This window comes from Thunnus thynnus, chromosome 6 (assembly GCF_963924715.1).
Source record: "Thunnus thynnus chromosome 6, fThuThy2.1, whole genome shotgun sequence".
Taxonomy (NCBI): domain Eukaryota; kingdom Metazoa; phylum Chordata; class Actinopteri; order Scombriformes; family Scombridae; genus Thunnus; species Thunnus thynnus.
In genome coordinates this window covers 13,465,858-13,482,483 of record NC_089522.1, presented here as the reverse complement: position 1 = coordinate 13,482,483, position 16,626 = coordinate 13,465,858, and the positions used below count along the sequence as shown (strand labels likewise).

Below are 16,626 nucleotides of genomic sequence, written 5' to 3'. Positions count from 1 at the left end.
GTCTGTACATGTTATATACAGTATATATCTATAAATACAGACACAATGCATGAGTCTGTGTGTGTACATGTGGAATAAATCATCAGAATTCCTTTTTTTTTTTTTTTTGGTATTTAGACATTACACAAAGTCTCCCCTCGACTTTCCTGAGCTCGTCTCAGGGCGACTGAAAAACAGGAAGGAGGAAACTGCTCAGCTCTAGCAGACAGATTGATGAGGCAATATCTTTTCCTCCAAATAAAACCACACCCGTGTATTTTGATTTAACAGAAGAATGTGTGTTTATTTTTGTCTGTACAGCAGCAAATGAAATTTGGTTTCTTATAGCTGACTGTGAACTGTCTGTTTGTGATATATTCCACACAGAAGAGACGTGTAATCTGGACTGGTCATCGTTTTCACATGTAGGAAAGCTGTTGGTGCTCACTCAGCAAAAAATAATCCTGTGACGGTGTAAGGAGAGCACAGATTGTATAACAATAGAGGACCGGGGATTTCTAAATGCAGGACTTGAAATAAACACCAGACATCAGAGTAATTCCCCTAAATTTGCTTTTGGCAGGTGAGGCTGTCTTAGAGAACAATTTGGGTTGTAGCATACATGTGCTCAATATTTTCAATTAAAAAACACTGGATTTTTTTTGTTGTTGTTGTTTTTTGCAGTATCTTAGAGAGAGTTTCTTATGTAAGGCAATCCAACAAACAAAGGATATGAAACAAGTCATGCCCAACAACAAATATCTATTTGTACCATAAAATAGTTTTGGTCACTTTTGTTCTCCTTAATATTCAGTTGCTACTAAAATCTTACAACACAGATTATTAACCTGGATAAAACATAACAGCAGGTTGTTCTTTTATTCTTTGTAGAAATATGTATTCTGGGCAATTCTTTGGGCCACCTATTGGCAAATCTTGCTTAAAAAACAAGTGTGAAAAATTGCAATAATTCAAGATGTAATAGAAAAAGTCTTCTATTAGAAACTTTACATTTCCTTCACATTGAGCAATTAAAGGATGCAACTAAAACAACTCACTGACCAGCATTATTTTATAGTGTTTCTACTTAATGAAAACATTAAAGATGTAATGAAGTACCAGATTTTAGTAGTTAAATTTTGTCTGCCCTGTATGTTTAAATAGATTCCTCTAAAAACAACCATCCATCCATTCCCTAAATTGCTCATTTCCATCAGGGTCGCACATATGCTATCAAACCTTGGGTGAAAGGCACTCATACAGGCAAGAAAGTCACATCTATAGTCATATAGTTTCAGCAGTTCATCATTCATGTCTTTGGATTGATTGGAGAAAATAGAGCATGTGGAGGAAACACAGAGGAAACTAACTAACTCCACACAGAAAGGCCCAAGCTGGCCAGAATTCAGGACCTTCTTGCTGCAAGGTGACAGTGTTAACCACTCAGCTACCGTGTCAGTCGGCCATATTACAACCAGTTTCACAACATCGAACTTGCTTAATTCAGAGCTGATATAAAACCACTATCTAGGATAAGATGTTCCAAAAGCGTTGTGGTTTTTAGTTGACACTTTATCAAAATCTACAGGAAGTGATCTCATAATTTGATTATTGTTACAGATTTAAGATACAAAAGTATTTGTATACTTTTCAGTACTATATGACAGTCAGGGGACTTGTGTAAACAAATGGCAGTTATCTTCACGAGTGTCTCTGGTACATGTCTGCGGTTCTTCAACTCATGAAGGTGGCATGAATGCCATCTTACGGTGATGAAGGTTTATGGGTGTGCGAGGAGCGCCACATGTCAGGCCTGTAGGGTGCAGGCGTTTGTGATGTCACGAATAAAATGTCAGCCACTAGGCCCGTGTGCTTTGAGTGTCTCAGACAGCTGGGCCAGAGGGTGGATGGAAGGAGTGGGGTGGAGGTGGCGGGGCAAAGGTGGGGGCACAACGCTGGGTGACAGGCATAGACACTTAGTGTGTTTGTGTGTGTGGTCAGAGACAGTATGCATGGTACAGGGAATAGCTGAACTTGCTTGTGTGTGGCAGCGAGGAGGCGGAGACAGTGAAAGAGGAGAAGGATTGATGGTGTGTGATTGGTATGTAAGAGTGTGTGTATAGTATCTGTGCATATGGCGTGTTACTTTATTGGTGTCAGGGTGCATCTCTAAATGTGTGTGTGTGTGCAGAAGTCAGAGGGTGCAGTCATCCTGGAGGGCACATGTGTGTTTATTGGACTTTGAGGGATTATTAGCATGGGTGTGGCATGTGTGTCTGTGTGCATGTACATCACTGTGCTACAGTTGTGTGCACATTTGTACAGTATCATGTGTTTCTCCACTGTACAGTTTGTATTTGTGTTTCGACGTGTTCGCATTTACATGTTCTTCCCAGCACATCTGGTGTCCCACATGTGGCAGTAAAATTTTATTTCGTCCCAGTGACATGACATGTTGTCTGATCACAGGCGAGGCTTTGTCTGCACTGTGTGGCACACATCCTCTATAAGAGACCCTTATTGTTTCACACCAATGTCTTGCTCACTGATCGTCCTGATACACAGACACGTTGTGGACCACCTCTCCCTCTCTCCCTCATCTTTGTCTCTCTTGTCCTATATGTTCATGTGGCTGGTGAATGTTGCATTGTGCACAGAGTCATTGGCACGAACCGGTGCCCGCTGCCACAGGATACGCTACCATGTTTGTAATCTGGGGCACATTTTGTTTCAGTTCTCTCTCACAATCACTCAGTTTCCTGTTTGCTTTTACAGCAAAGAATATTCATAACTTTTAAGACGTCATTTGTTCTCTAAAACTAATATTTAATATTTTTTTCTCATATATCTTTTATTTGAATTTTGTTATTGTTCTTTTATCTTCAACACAAAAACAACACTGAGTGACCACAAGAAGTAAACATCCATGTTACAGTACACAGTGATGCAACACAATGATCACTTGGAAATAAAAAGGAAAATAATCAAATAATTTAAAAATAGGGAAAGTACATAAAATAAAAAAATAAAATAATATATATGGTATTAAATCCTCAAATGTCACATTGAGCATTTATATGTTTATGAATGTCGTCTGAAAGCTTGAGAGTTTTGCTTCCATGTTCATGGTGGCATACAGTACGGGGGTCATTTGCGGCTAATCCAGTTGCATGCATGTTGACAGTGAGACACGTTGTTAATTTGATATGGGGCAGATGACGTTTCTCTCCTAATGAACTTCTCACACGTCACATAGCAGACGAAGTATGTACTTATCACAGGGCAGCAGATATAAACACATATTATCACTGCAACTCATGTTGAGTTTGGACATTTAATGGTTGATGGCTTTTTCTGTAGAGCAAATGCAAATATTTTCTGCTTTTATATTTCTGGCTATCAAAGTCCTGGTGCAACAGAGAACAGTTTGTTCTCTGATGAGGCTATATATGTGTTGAATTGCTTTCAACGAGCAAAGCTCATCCGACGACTTTGGCTGCTTAGCCATGTGTTTGACATGGCTTCCAGGTGGTCAGCACCTGCTTATACGATGATTTGACGTATGTGTCTGGCCAGCAGACCAAAACGTGAACCGCATGTGGCATCCAATGTGAAAGACATGCTGGAGCCTCGGGCATGTGCAGAGTGACTGTTTGTAATACTGTGACTAGCTATAAATATATATGATATGATAGATATATATGATCACAGTCAACTTGTCACCAAATTAACTCTGCATGAGAATCTGATACTGCCAGATACAGTTTGTTCTTCAAGAGTTACATCAGTTCTACACACCACACTGTGTCAGCATTTTCAATGAAACGTTTGTGAGGTTGAATCTCAAATAGAGATTTGTATGGTCTTTCAGTATGTCTCGCAGAATTCTGGCATGTAGTTTGACATAAAAACACCAATTAGCCCACTTACATCACAACAAGGAACTCCATGCATGTGCCATTAGAAAACCACCCATATGCTGCACAATGTCACACATGCACATGTATAGTGTGGTCAACTCCTACAGATTCTTTCAAAGACTGTCTTTTATGTTGGCATGATTCTGGAGGTGGAAATAATGCTATGTGAAACCAGGGGGTAGCTTTCTATCAGTGTAGGTGTGAGCTTTATATGAGCTATTGCCATGTGATCCTATTGACAATTGTTGGGGAAAACAGAGAAGTGGTTGGGGGATGAGAATGCATAACAGCACACATCATAAATAAATCTGTCAACTAGGTTTGGCTTCTCTCCACAGCTGAGAATCAGTGACAAGGGGAACTCTGGAGAGTGAAATATGGCCTGGCTATAACTAGCACATAAATTAGCACATATTTTTGAAAGAAAAGAACTGAAACACATAAAATATATGTATACATATATGTAGATTAAGATAAAACAGAACTATATTTTAAGTAACGTTTTGCAGACAAGCTTAAATGTATGTTTTACATTGCATTTGGTAGCAAAAAAAAGTATTAATAATTGATCATATAGTAAGGGCTGTCGTCTGAAAGCTTGAGAACATTACACATTCAAAATGTTTATGCCCTACAAACAACACCGAAATACAACTTTGATGTGAATGACCAAATTTATTGTATAATCCACAGAAGTGAAGCGAATGAACTTCTTTGTATTGAGAACATGTTATAATGCGCCCTCTACAGGTCAAATTATTACACTGCAAGGAATATGTTTTTTTTTTTTTATCATAATAAAATATAAGAGATGGTTGTGTTACAAAGAAATGGCAAATTGTCAAATCAACTATTTAAAACGCATTTAGTTTGTTTGATAATTCAACTGTATTGTTGAGAGTGTGAAGAGATTATCCAAGATCTCCAAACTCCAAACTAAAAATATCAACGTATAGTAAAATAGGTAAAAATGGGTAAAATAGTCCTCAAGTACGCAGTTTCAGTTTGGAGTTTGGTTTTTTTCGCAATTTTAGATAAATACATTCAAACTAGCTGGAGACAGCATGGATATCTGTGATTACTCAAGTGAATATTTATAATCTAATATCTTGAAATACATAAAAATGTATACATTTGAATGAAACAGTGCATAGGCTGGTAGAGATGCGTTTATGTTCTCATTTTAGTCTCTGATGACAGCTGCCTTTTGCTTAGATGTTATTTTCTTCCTGCGCTTTAACAAACCTGTCGCTGATTGGTCGAAAATTTGACATCCACGTTCTCCAGCCAATCAGAACGCCAGAACCTTGTTGGTAACATTAAGGAACACAGCTGTCCACAACCTGCACCAGAGGAATATTTTAAACTGTTCAAACGCCACTCAAGCTGCAAATAAAAGTATGTACGGAAGCTGTAACAAACAGGTTTGTATAACAGGCAGTGTTAGTAACGGTCGTGTTTTCTTTCACTAACTGTAGCTACTAGCCAGGGCTTGCGAGTTAGCATTGTAGCTAGCAGTACGTTATGTTGCCAATGCTTAAATGGCCGACAGCTGATTTCTTTCCCTTTGATAAGTGAAACCTTGTCACAGGATCTTGACGGTTATCGGTGTTTAGTGTGCGAGCGGCTTTCTTGTATGTCGAGGGTAGCGGTGGGGCTATTTTAGAGGAGCCAGTTGACCTTTTCAAGTGGGGGAGCTAGCAGCAGCGTCTGTAGCAAAACAGTCCTGTGACGACGTGTTGTGTGACCAGCTAGCAATGGTGCAAGGACGGGGGAGCGTCATCAAACCAGGTGAAGCATGTGAACGCACCAGCACGAATCCTACCTGCAGTTATTTAAATAAAATACGTATTTTTTGTTGTTATGAATGCACTTTATATGTCATGCCAGAGAAGCCTGTTGCAGCGCAGATGGATGGAAATAGAAGTTAAATATTTTTTTTTAAAAAATGGCTCAAATAATGTAATGTAGGCCTCTGACTGGTGTATGTACATTTTTCGATTCCACTAACATGATATCGTGAGTAATTCAGTTGTACTTGTGCAAAAGCAACACACAACCGCTTTGCCTTTAAATAAATGAAAGATTAATTGTATAAACACAAGCTTTAAGGTCTTTGTTTACATTTCCTCTCGTATCTACAAGTGCCTGAAAACTGCGCTGATATGTATTAATTATGCAGGACGAATAGAAAATAATTTGTCCGTAAGGAGCAAAGAGATTAACATGTTAACAACTGAACAAATGATGAAAGAATCGAGTAAAACATATTGTGTAAGTGTGCAGAGACGACAGATCTGGCACACATGATGGGCCTGCCATTTTGTCCCACCAAGCAGTAGATGGATGTATCAAACTGTATCTCCTTACAAGTTTTCCAATAATAACTGAGAAGTAACTATCAGAATATTGACCATGATTGAGGTGTGTGTATGTGTGTAATCAGTGTAGCAGGTGGTGTAAGGCATACCAGGGTAAATAAGGTCATCATGGGGACAGATTAGCAGTATGCTCAGTGTTAGTAAGCAGTCGTTAAAATGAAAGCAGTACAGTATCTAGCATTAACTGCGTACAAGGTGTGGGTCTTTTGATATGCTTGAGGGATATCAGCATATTATATAATGACAAGGCAGGACCCGAGGCTTATTCTGCAGCCAAATGAACAGATAGATAAAGCAAACGGTCAGCAACTCCCACATCACAGCTGATCAGTTTGTGCTTTGTATCATTCTGTAGTTTGAGTGTAAGCCTCATGTCCTGGCACACATTTTCATGTTTTTTTTTAAATATGTGCTTTGCTGTTATCTTTCTTCCAACAGAGTGAAAAGCCCGTGTGTTCATCTGGCAAACAAAACATGCCTTCCACCCTTCACTGACAATTAAAATGGTAAGATGGCAATGATTTTACATATTTTTAATTTATTGTTGTCTTCAATATTGAATGTTTGTTTTTTTATTTAATGCTTAGAATATATGGAGTGTTGTCATGGCTGAATTTATTTAGATAGTAACACATCAAAGAATGGGAATGACCTTTACAATAATACTGAGGGCTGATGAAATATACCCAAACAAATGCAAAAATAGACCAAGAATATATAATAACATTGTGATATGTTATACTGTAGGATTTAGACAATATCTTGACCACTTGTAAAATATAATACTATTCTAATACAATTGAAATACAATTATGTTTCTTTTTACTCCCCATTTTCCCTTTTTTTCTTCCTGTGAAGCACTTTGTAACTTCTGTTTTGAAAAGTGCTATATTAATAAATTGCCAGCATTACATAATGTTCATGTTTTTGTTGAGAGCTGCATTAGAGAGGTGCAAATTTGCTGTCATTCATAAATAAAAGGAATTACTAATACTGCTATTACTGGTAATAATGAACTTTATGCAGCACCTTTTATAAATTATTGGAAGCTCAAAGTTCTTAACATAAAAATAACAGAAAAAGCAGATAACTTAAACACCAGTTAAATATTTGTGATCTATTGATTTACACTATAGTGTAAAGTTTGAAAGATTTGACTGCACATGATGGATGTTTTAGTTCAGTTGTTGGAGTCCTTTAATGGCACTTCAGCTATATTATGTGTTTGTTTGTTAAATTGACAATGTCTCTTTTTATGTATTCATTAGTTGTGACAGCTGTCAAAGTCCTGTGTGACAGACTTCCTTCGAAAACTGGATACAACCTCCACAGAAGATGGAGGACTCTCCTCACTTGTACATCTCTGAGTTTGGAGACAGTGAGGATATAGAGGAGGACGAGGAAGACATTTATCAAGAGGAAAGTAACATGGAACCAGACACACCTAATTCACTTAATGCAGATCTTCATGAACATCCTGGCCAGGATACTGAGAGTGGCTGGGACTCTTTTCCCTGTCAGCACTGTAAGAGACATTTTACCAGTAAACAAGGCTTGGAACGACACATGCACATCCACACTTTGGCAAACAACGAGGCACAGGCATACAAAAGCAATAAGAGCATCATATCTTTTGGTTCAAATTTAGGTCAGCTGCAGCATGAAAAGATGAAGCCTTTGGATTCAGAAGGCTCAGTCACGCAGCCTCATACTTCATCCCCCACAAGCTCTAATACTTCCATTTTGTCGGCTGGAGAAAACATTGCTCAGCCAGACAAACAGGGAGTATTAGAGGGGCATCATGCTTGTAAGTACTGTGAAAAAATATTCACCACTCATACCAACAAGCGACGACATGAGCGCAGGATCCACGAGCAGCATCTGCAACACACAGAAAAAACCCAGCTGCCCCAGGAGGAAAGTCTTCAGAGGATTATCAGTGCAACATCGCAAGAGGAAACAGAGCTCAGTGAAAATACAGCACCTGCAGCTGTTGTGGAGAATGAAGGGGAGCACACAGAACAGTACATGCTAGATGTCTCTAGCAATATTTCAGAGAATCTCAGCTTTTACATAGACGGAAAGATAGTGTCAACGAGTACAGTCAGTAGCTGTGAAGCAGCTGAGGTTCATTCTGGGTCTTCAACTTTAGTCGGACTGGATGCCTTGATTCTAGACCCCACCCAAATCAGCCAGGTTTTAAATCCAGATTCAGTCACAGGTAAAGAAATACCTGGTCAGCCAGTGGCCAAGAGAAGAACTGCGACACCACCTCTTTTACCACAAATTAAAACTGAACTGGAGTCTGAGGTAGTCGTGTCTTCATCCTCATCGTCACTTGTGTCTTCTTTAATAGAGAATCTACTTCCTCAGAATACAGAGTCTACAGTTGTGCAGAAGGAAAGGACCGTGTTTCTGTCCCCTAAGCTGAAGCAGCTCCTGGAGAAGCAGGATGGCCTTAAACCCACACTCGCCCTCATCACAGATGGCCAAAAGCCTTGTTCACCTGTCTCTCTGTCTGTCCTGCCTGCCGGAACAGGAAGGTTTAAAAGAAGGACTGGATCTCCACAAAGCTCTCCACAGCAAAATCCAACAACTAACGAGGAAACGCCAATGCCAGATACGGGAGATTGTGATGCTGTAAGTGTAGGACAGACGGAGACTCAGCATAGCTCACCTGTGCACCAAACAGCCAATGAGAAGGATAACGCAACTGTATTTGTAGAGGAACCAGCAGTGAATGCTGTCTTAACAGAGAGCTGGCCCCCTATGACTGGTGGTAATTCCTGTAACCAGCAACCACTGGATCTCTCCAATACAGTCAAAAGAAATGAAGATGAAGCTTTGGCCGATGCCGTGCTGGATTTAAGTTTGCAAAAAAGGAGCCTAGATGAATCTGAGCTGCCATCAAATTTAGTTTTACAGGCAGTTTTGAAAGAAGGAAGATCGAATACAAGCATGGCGGAGAAGGCCTTAATGGATATTGCAGAGCAAAATATAAGCCTAGGGAATCCTGAGACCCCTTTAGTCACAGACTTCGCGATAGTTACAGGATCAGATATGGTGACCCCCGTGGAGTCTGTTGGGGAAGGACTTGTTTATGGGCTTGCACTTCCCTCCAGTTCCCTCACTCCATCATCTGCCTCCCTTACCTCTGTTGCCTTGCAGCCAGCTTCACCGTGCACTATAGCATTTGCTTCCCCAGCCTCACACACAGTGCTCCCCACTGCTCCTTCATTAATTACAGTTCTGGCACCACCACCGCCCATTTCTAACCCTTCAAGCCAACCAATCCAAGTATTAGCTCCAAATATATCTCCTGAGCCCTTGGTAATCTGCACAGAAAATGCATTAAATTCCTCAGAGTGTGATTTAACTACTGCATTTACCACTGCGAATTCTGCAAACCTTGTCGCTCTCTCACAACCCCTTGACCCGACTCTAAATCTACCTGGCCACGTGTTTCTCACCGATCAAATTGCCCTCAACCCCCCTTTAGTTGAATCCACTCCTGTGTCAGACGTGCCATTCACACCCACTGTAACTTTAAATGATTCCCTCATTAACTCTTACAACATTACAAGCAACACTGTGTTGATAGAGTGCACAATAGCTCTTGAAGGCCCAGGGAGTGTTGTCCCTGCTGCAATTACCTTACAAGAAAACACTGCTGAGCCTCCAGCACCTACGCAGATGGTTGTTAATCACATAGAAGAGCAACAGATTGTATCAGTACCCAGCCCTCCAACTGCGGATCCCACTATTCTTGTGTCCTCCATCGCAGAATCAGTGACTCTGTCCACCACCACCTCACTGATATCTGATTGTCCTACAGTAGGTGAATCAAATCCTGACCCAGAACTGGTTGTTAAATCAGAGCCACCAACCACAAAAGAGGAGGAACCTGCTGACGTTTCTGTTTCCCCACCCGAAACTTCTAAATCTGAAACCTCACACCCTTCTGAGAAAGCTGACGAGGAAGAATCCTCAGGTAGTTCACCTAGCGATGCACAACAGCAGACTTTCACCAAGAACTTCATCTGCAATGTGTGTGATAAGCTTTTCCATTCAATGAAAGAACTAGGCCATCATGTAGGTGACCATGCTGATGAATGGCCCTACAAATGTGAGTTCTGCGTGCTGCTCTTTGGTAAGCCATCCGCTCTGCTTGACCATCGATCAAGCCTCCACGGTGTCGGCAAGACTTATGTTTGCAGTGCATGTACAAAAGACTTTGTCTACCTTTGCAATCTGAAACAGCATCAGGAAGAATTACATCCCGGTCAGCAGTGTACATACACAGAAGAAGAAAAGGGAAAACTACGACCTCAGAACTACAACAACTCAACGAAAGTCAACACAGAGCCCTCAGAGCCTGATGCTTCAGAGGAACCCAAGAAATTGGTGAAAAAGGAAGAGAGTGAGGTGGATATGGCTGCTGAAGAACTGTTTACAACAATAAAAATCATGGCCTCAGATGGAGGCAAACTCAAAGGGCCTGATGTTCGACTTGGCATTAACCAGCATTATCCCAGCTTTAAGCCTCCTCCATTTCCTTACCATAACAGATCACCCGCTGGCTCACTGGCTTCAGCCACAAACTTCACTACCCACAACATCCCACAAACATTTAGTACGGCTATACGATGCACCAAGTGTGGGAAAAGCTTTGATAACATGCCAGAGCTACACAAGCACATCCTGGCTTGTGCAAACGCCAGCGATAAAAGGCGGTACACACCCAAAAAGAATCCCATCCCACTACGCCACTTTGCAAAAACTCAAAATGGAGTGCTGTCTACAACTAACTCTACTAATGAATTTAATGCTTCAAACAGAGCCAGCCAGTCAAACAGGTCCAAACCTCATCAAGAATCACCAGTAAAGATGAAGTTCAAAGTGCTGAACAAAAGGAAGAAAAAGTTGGTACAAAGGGTCATGCCTCAGAGGAACAAGTCAGCCCCTTCATCAAATAAAGTGTCATCTTCACAGGTTAATGAGCAGCAGGAGATATTTGTCTGCCCACACTGCAGCAGGGAGTTCACAATGCGTCGCAGCAGAACCAAACACATGGCGGTCTGCCCCAAGAAGCCTAAAGAGGTGAAGAAAAGGAAAGAAGGGGGAATCTCTGTGACCAAGGAGAACGATGGCCACCTGCGTAGAGGGGTCTCTCACGTCGAAGAGAAACAAGTCTCACCTCAGCATAAAACTAGACTCCAGACTTCTGGCCATGCTAAGAGGCCCGCCATCCTACCAGTGCAAACTGTCTTTTCAAACAAAAGAAGTAAAATAATCATAAAAGAGAGCACGCAACCAAAAACTGAGACACCCACTCTGAATGAACTTCCCATTGCTCGCACTTTCAACCCCTCGATGCGCCAGTATACCAGAGTGCAGCATAACGTCAAAGGCATCCCCATTAAAATCACCATAGTGAAACCACAACAGGCCGAACCACAGAAGGATGAGCTGCCTCCCGCTCCGAGCCGAGAAGAAGCAACCGGAGCCATCACCAGCAGCTCTGAGCAGAGCGCTTCAGCTTGAAGAATATTCAGCAGGCCACCAGAGGATCTTCAGGTAGTTAAAGCACATTTAAGTTTATTTGCAAAATGATAAAAAAGTAAAAAGATAAGTAGTAGTTGCAAACATAGAAGGGATATGCACGGTTATTACTCATTTATACAGGTAAGACGGGTACTACACTGGTAAGTGAGTTAACAAGCTTAAACAACACACAAGAAGCCTCTTAAGATCATACATGGTTGTGCAATTAAAATAGAAAATGAAATATGCTTAAATACAAGATCGTAAATAACCTCATGCTCACATCTGTCTCAATGTATGTTGTTGTTCTCACTTTCAGGACTCTGCTGTGTGGAACTTCAGTGATATTAAAAGGAGATAACTGCTTCTCACACTGTAAACTGGACACGGACTCAGATTGCGTTATACTGTACTTTAAATGACTGAGTTGAGGATGGATAAAACACACGACTAAGGAGACTGCAGTGAGTGGATGTATTCAACTGAGTATTTGAATGCTTTTGTAGTTGCTCGGAGTTTTGTAGCTTCCTCCTTCATTTCGTAAACTTTTTTTGTCAAACGGCTTGGATTTGCACTTTGAAGTTAATCTGACTGCTACATGTCACAAATTGGAAAGGAAGTGGGAGGAATTGAGCTGGAAGGCTGCTCTCATTTCCTACTCGGTGGGCTACTTAGAGAGGATGGCAGGTGGCAATCATTTTCAGCATGCATTTGCACTTTTCCTTATCTGTTATCTGTGGCCTTTTGGTTTACAGTCTTACTGCATGCTGTGAGCTTGTACTACAGCTAAATTCATTTAGGAAGGATTATGTTGATGCAGTTAGGCCTTAAACACTGAATCTGAGGTTGCATAATTATAGTATAGTGTACTACAGTGTAACATTGGCCACAAGCTACCTGTCAAAATTCATGTTAAGGATATCGGCACTGTCAATTATTAGAGAAGTCAGCGTTTTCATTATTGATGTGAATGCAACATTTGGTAGAATTAATGCTGCAGCCTTTGCAAATCAAAATTGTATATAATCCGGTTGGCCCAGTTGCTACGTATTTGTATGGAAGTTATCAGTTTTGAGAATAATGATCTTTACTGTTTGTGCCATCAAATGTATATGACAAGGTTAAATGTGGCATAAAGATGATGAAGAATGAACATAGTTGTTCCCCAAGTGTAGAATTTATTAAGGTGGCCGACCCAAATAGATGATTTTTTTTTTTTTTATGTTTGTCTCTTCAGAAGTCTGCGTGGAAGTGCAGATGTGTAATTACATCTAAAAAGAAAAATTACTTCCTTTTGCAGCCGAATGTTGTATGTTGGATTTCCTTGCTGATGGGCCACCACAAATAAATTCTCAATGTGAAGAAAAACACTGCAGTTTGATGTATTTGCACTGCAATCCCAAACAAATTACTATGTAATTTTCTGTATGGTTTGGATGCATTGCTGCCACTTTTACAGTAATAAGACTTCAATTCTAAACAGCATCGGCTGAGTCGACTCCAGCGCTTGGCTTCTCTGCATTTTTTTCTGAAATTTAGAAACATTTACAACAGTCCAGTTTGCTTTTAGGCTTTATTTTGCACCTGTTTCACAAAATGCTTGTCAAAAATATGATTTTGTGTGGTTTTCTTTCCAAATCAATGACTAGAAATTTTAATGTGAGAAATACAGTCTATTTAGGTCTTTGTCATCTGTAGAATACAAGCACTTCATCACTGCTTAAATTCTGTGTAACAGTTGTCAACACTTTGTTGTGTCGTGTGTGTATAATGAATTCCAACATGTATAAATCTCAAAATGGAAATGTAAGATCGATTATGAGGTAATTTTTGCTGGAACCCCGTACTGGAATATGAAAACGATGATGGCAAGTTGTAACTATTGTCAGAGTGAGTGTAATGAATTGTATCTGTTTGCTTATCATAAGCTACAGGTGTTAAGTTCAAGTGCTACACAGGGTAATTATTTCATTATGATTTAAATGAGTTAACTTAATTTGAACTAAAACTTGCACTTGAGAAGTTGACAATGGTCTGTATCTGAGAGCGAGTAATGGTACTTTTGTTTTACATTTTTGCCTTTTCAACCCTTGCTGGTAATATTTTCCTCATGCAGACAGACTGCAGTGTGTTGGATGTACAGGATGATTTGGAAGACTGTTATTTAACTGTGAAAAGTGCTTGTAGCATTTCAAAGTGTAAATTAAGTCATGTATATTTATTAATAATTTAAAATTATGTTCTCAATCTCTGAAAAGTTCCTCTGTATGATTTGCACTAAAGTTTTTTCAAGCGAGTGTTCAAAATAAATGGAGAATGTTAAAGTTACATTTGAAGTTTGTGTGAAATTTTATTTAGTAAACAAGTTTATCACATTATTGCAAGTTTATAAATGACTAAATACATTTAATTTGGTTACTTTACAGTATTAACAGAATTCAACTCAGCCTACTGCAGTGTGTGCCTACAAATAAATAAAATGTCCAGGTGGTGGCACACTTTCCTTACTTTAACATCTTGAGCAGAGGCTTCAACAGATAGGATTTTATAATACCACTGCATCTCATCTGCACTCCCACAGTCTCTTTGAAAATTCAGTTTTCAGTGACACATGTTTTTTATGCTATTGTTAAAGCATTCTGTCCTCCACCATTATTTTTAACATTTTGAATGTGGATGCCAAAAAATCTCCATGCAAAGGTTTCCAGAACGAGTGCGGACTGCTGCCAGCCTGTGACCTGTTTTCTGTGAAAACAGTGAATAACTGTGTAGAGTAGATATTTCACATTAACATTCATCAACAAAAGGTATAAATAAAATTGTAAATAACCAAGGAACAAACAGATAATCCAAAAGTCAGAAGGTGCAATAACTATCTGTAACACCTTTTACATTTTATTGTACTCCCTCTGTATAAGTGCATATAAGGACTAAATAAGGTTACTCTTGCAGCTAAAAAACAAAATTAAGGGAGTTCTGTGGATCAAACAGTGATATCCAACATACCATGACTGCAGCTGCTGCACGATTGCTTTCTTTTTCCTAAATTAACTAGTTTTAACACAGTTGCTTAATCAAGCTTCAGGTCATGAATAATTAAAACCTGTCAAGTAGTGTGTGTGCTATGTGAGTGTAATTCTGCTCAAACAAGATATTTCATTGCTTTTTTAAAAAAATGCAACTGTCCCCTTCTCTTCTTGATGTCTCTCTATAGTATTCCTTGACCTTTGCATTGAAACCTCAACTGTAAATTAACTAACATTAATCAAGCCACAGTTTGTGCCTCACATGTGATGTTAGTCATCACACACTGAGGTTATTAAGTTATTTACATAAAAGGGATGAGTCACATGATGTGTGAGTGGCTAACATGTATAGCAGTACCAAAAACTGCAACATTTTCCCACTCACACTCCCACTTTGCACTCAAAAAAAACTTAAAAAGTGTCAAGAATCTGCCACAGATGGACTGAACTCTAGATGTTCTTTTTGTGTGGCAAAAGCACTGCAGAATAACCACCGAGCTCCTGTGATGCTCAGGGAAATTGTTCTCTACAAGCCCACAGAGGTCCAGTTATTTCAGTCATTCAAGTCATTTATCTTGTGTTTGTGTTGTATTTATGTTTGGTATAAGTTGGTCTTTACACTTTTTGCTATGTGATTTGTTTGGTTGTGTATTTGCAGGACATCATTGTAAATGAGAACGTTGCTCTCAATCGGTTTCTCCTGAGTAAATAAAAAAAAGGTAATTAGCTATAACCTTAAACACCTGTCTCCATTCAAGCAATCATCATTCAAACAGTAAAACTCTTATCATTTCGATTTTGACAGTGTTGCAGCAGTGAGTGGCTGAACATGTTATAAAATATATGTGCGCTCTGTTTAAATTTGTGTGCATGTGTAGAAGGATTTCCCCCTTCACTTACAAAAACATTGCATGGAAGAGTAATAATGCGTTGGCAAACTTTAAGAGTCAGAGCTGCAAAGCTGTAACGGCAGTAGATTAGTTTTCGCATTTTGACAGAGGACATTTTTTGATCCAGATGAACAGAGGAGTCTGGGGATTCTGGGAATACCTTCAAAACAGTGGTAAGTGTTGCTGAACAACCTTCAGGGTTTTATCTGTTTAACTTTCAGAAAAGCAGATGCTCTGTGACTTCAATATAATGACATCATAGCTTATATGAGAAACTGGGTCAATAAACAGTAACTTACTATACACTAACATTAACTAAAACTGGTTGGTTCTAGTTGTTTTTTCATGCCTATATGCAGTATATAGTGCATACTAGCTACAAAGTATAAATAGTATTAATAGACAGATCATTTATATTTAAAAAACAAATTCATGGTCAGACCATGGCCATCAACATATCCTGTGTGGCTGGGGAATATGGAAGAAAAAAAGCAAAAAGAATACATCAAACAAATACTAACATTCAGATAAAAACAATTAATAATGACTAAAAACAGATGATGGATTTTTTTTTCAAGTGGCAGTGAGTCCATACATGGTGGGAGTTTCTCTTATTTTTAAATGAGTTCAACATGCTTCTCTTTTTTACGAGGATGTCTGTGTGTTAAGATTTAGTTCAGCTTAAAGAAAAGGAGAGAGACAGCTAGCCAGACTGTGTCCAAAGTGAAAAAAACACCCCTGCTAACACCTCTAAAGCTGATTTACGTACACATTGTATCTTGTTTGTAACACCTGTACATAAAAATGTAAAGACAAATTTGTGGTTTTATGGGAAGTCACATGCTGGAACTATTTCTTGGCAAACAGTAACGAGTGCAGTAATGTT

The 16,626-nt window shown here is 39.4% G+C and overlaps 1 protein-coding gene across 3 annotated transcripts; it reads left to right on the top strand.

Annotated features, from left to right (window-relative positions):
* The first annotated feature begins 5,181 nt into the window (after positions 1 to 5,181).
* Positions 5,182 to 14,152, top strand: prdm2a (PR domain containing 2, with ZNF domain a). Of its 3 annotated transcripts, none has more exons than XM_067591844.1 (4): positions 5,182 to 5,323; positions 6,719 to 6,786; positions 7,549 to 11,857; positions 12,144 to 14,152. In XM_067591844.1, exon 3 carries the CDS (start codon positions 7,616 to 7,618, stop codon positions 11,822 to 11,824), a length of 4,209 nt encoding a protein of 1,402 aa, XP_067447945.1. In that variant the 5' UTR covers positions 5,182 to 5,323; positions 6,719 to 6,786; positions 7,549 to 7,615; the 3' UTR covers positions 11,825 to 11,857; positions 12,144 to 14,152. The 3 variants fall into 3 exon arrangements, with proteins under 3 accessions (XP_067447945.1, XP_067447946.1, XP_067447947.1); XM_067591845.1 differs by having other exon boundaries at positions 5,184 to 5,297; XM_067591846.1 differs by lacking the exon at positions 5,182 to 5,323 and adding an exon at positions 5,349 to 5,690.
* The last annotated feature ends 2,474 nt before the right edge of the window (positions 14,153 to 16,626 follow it).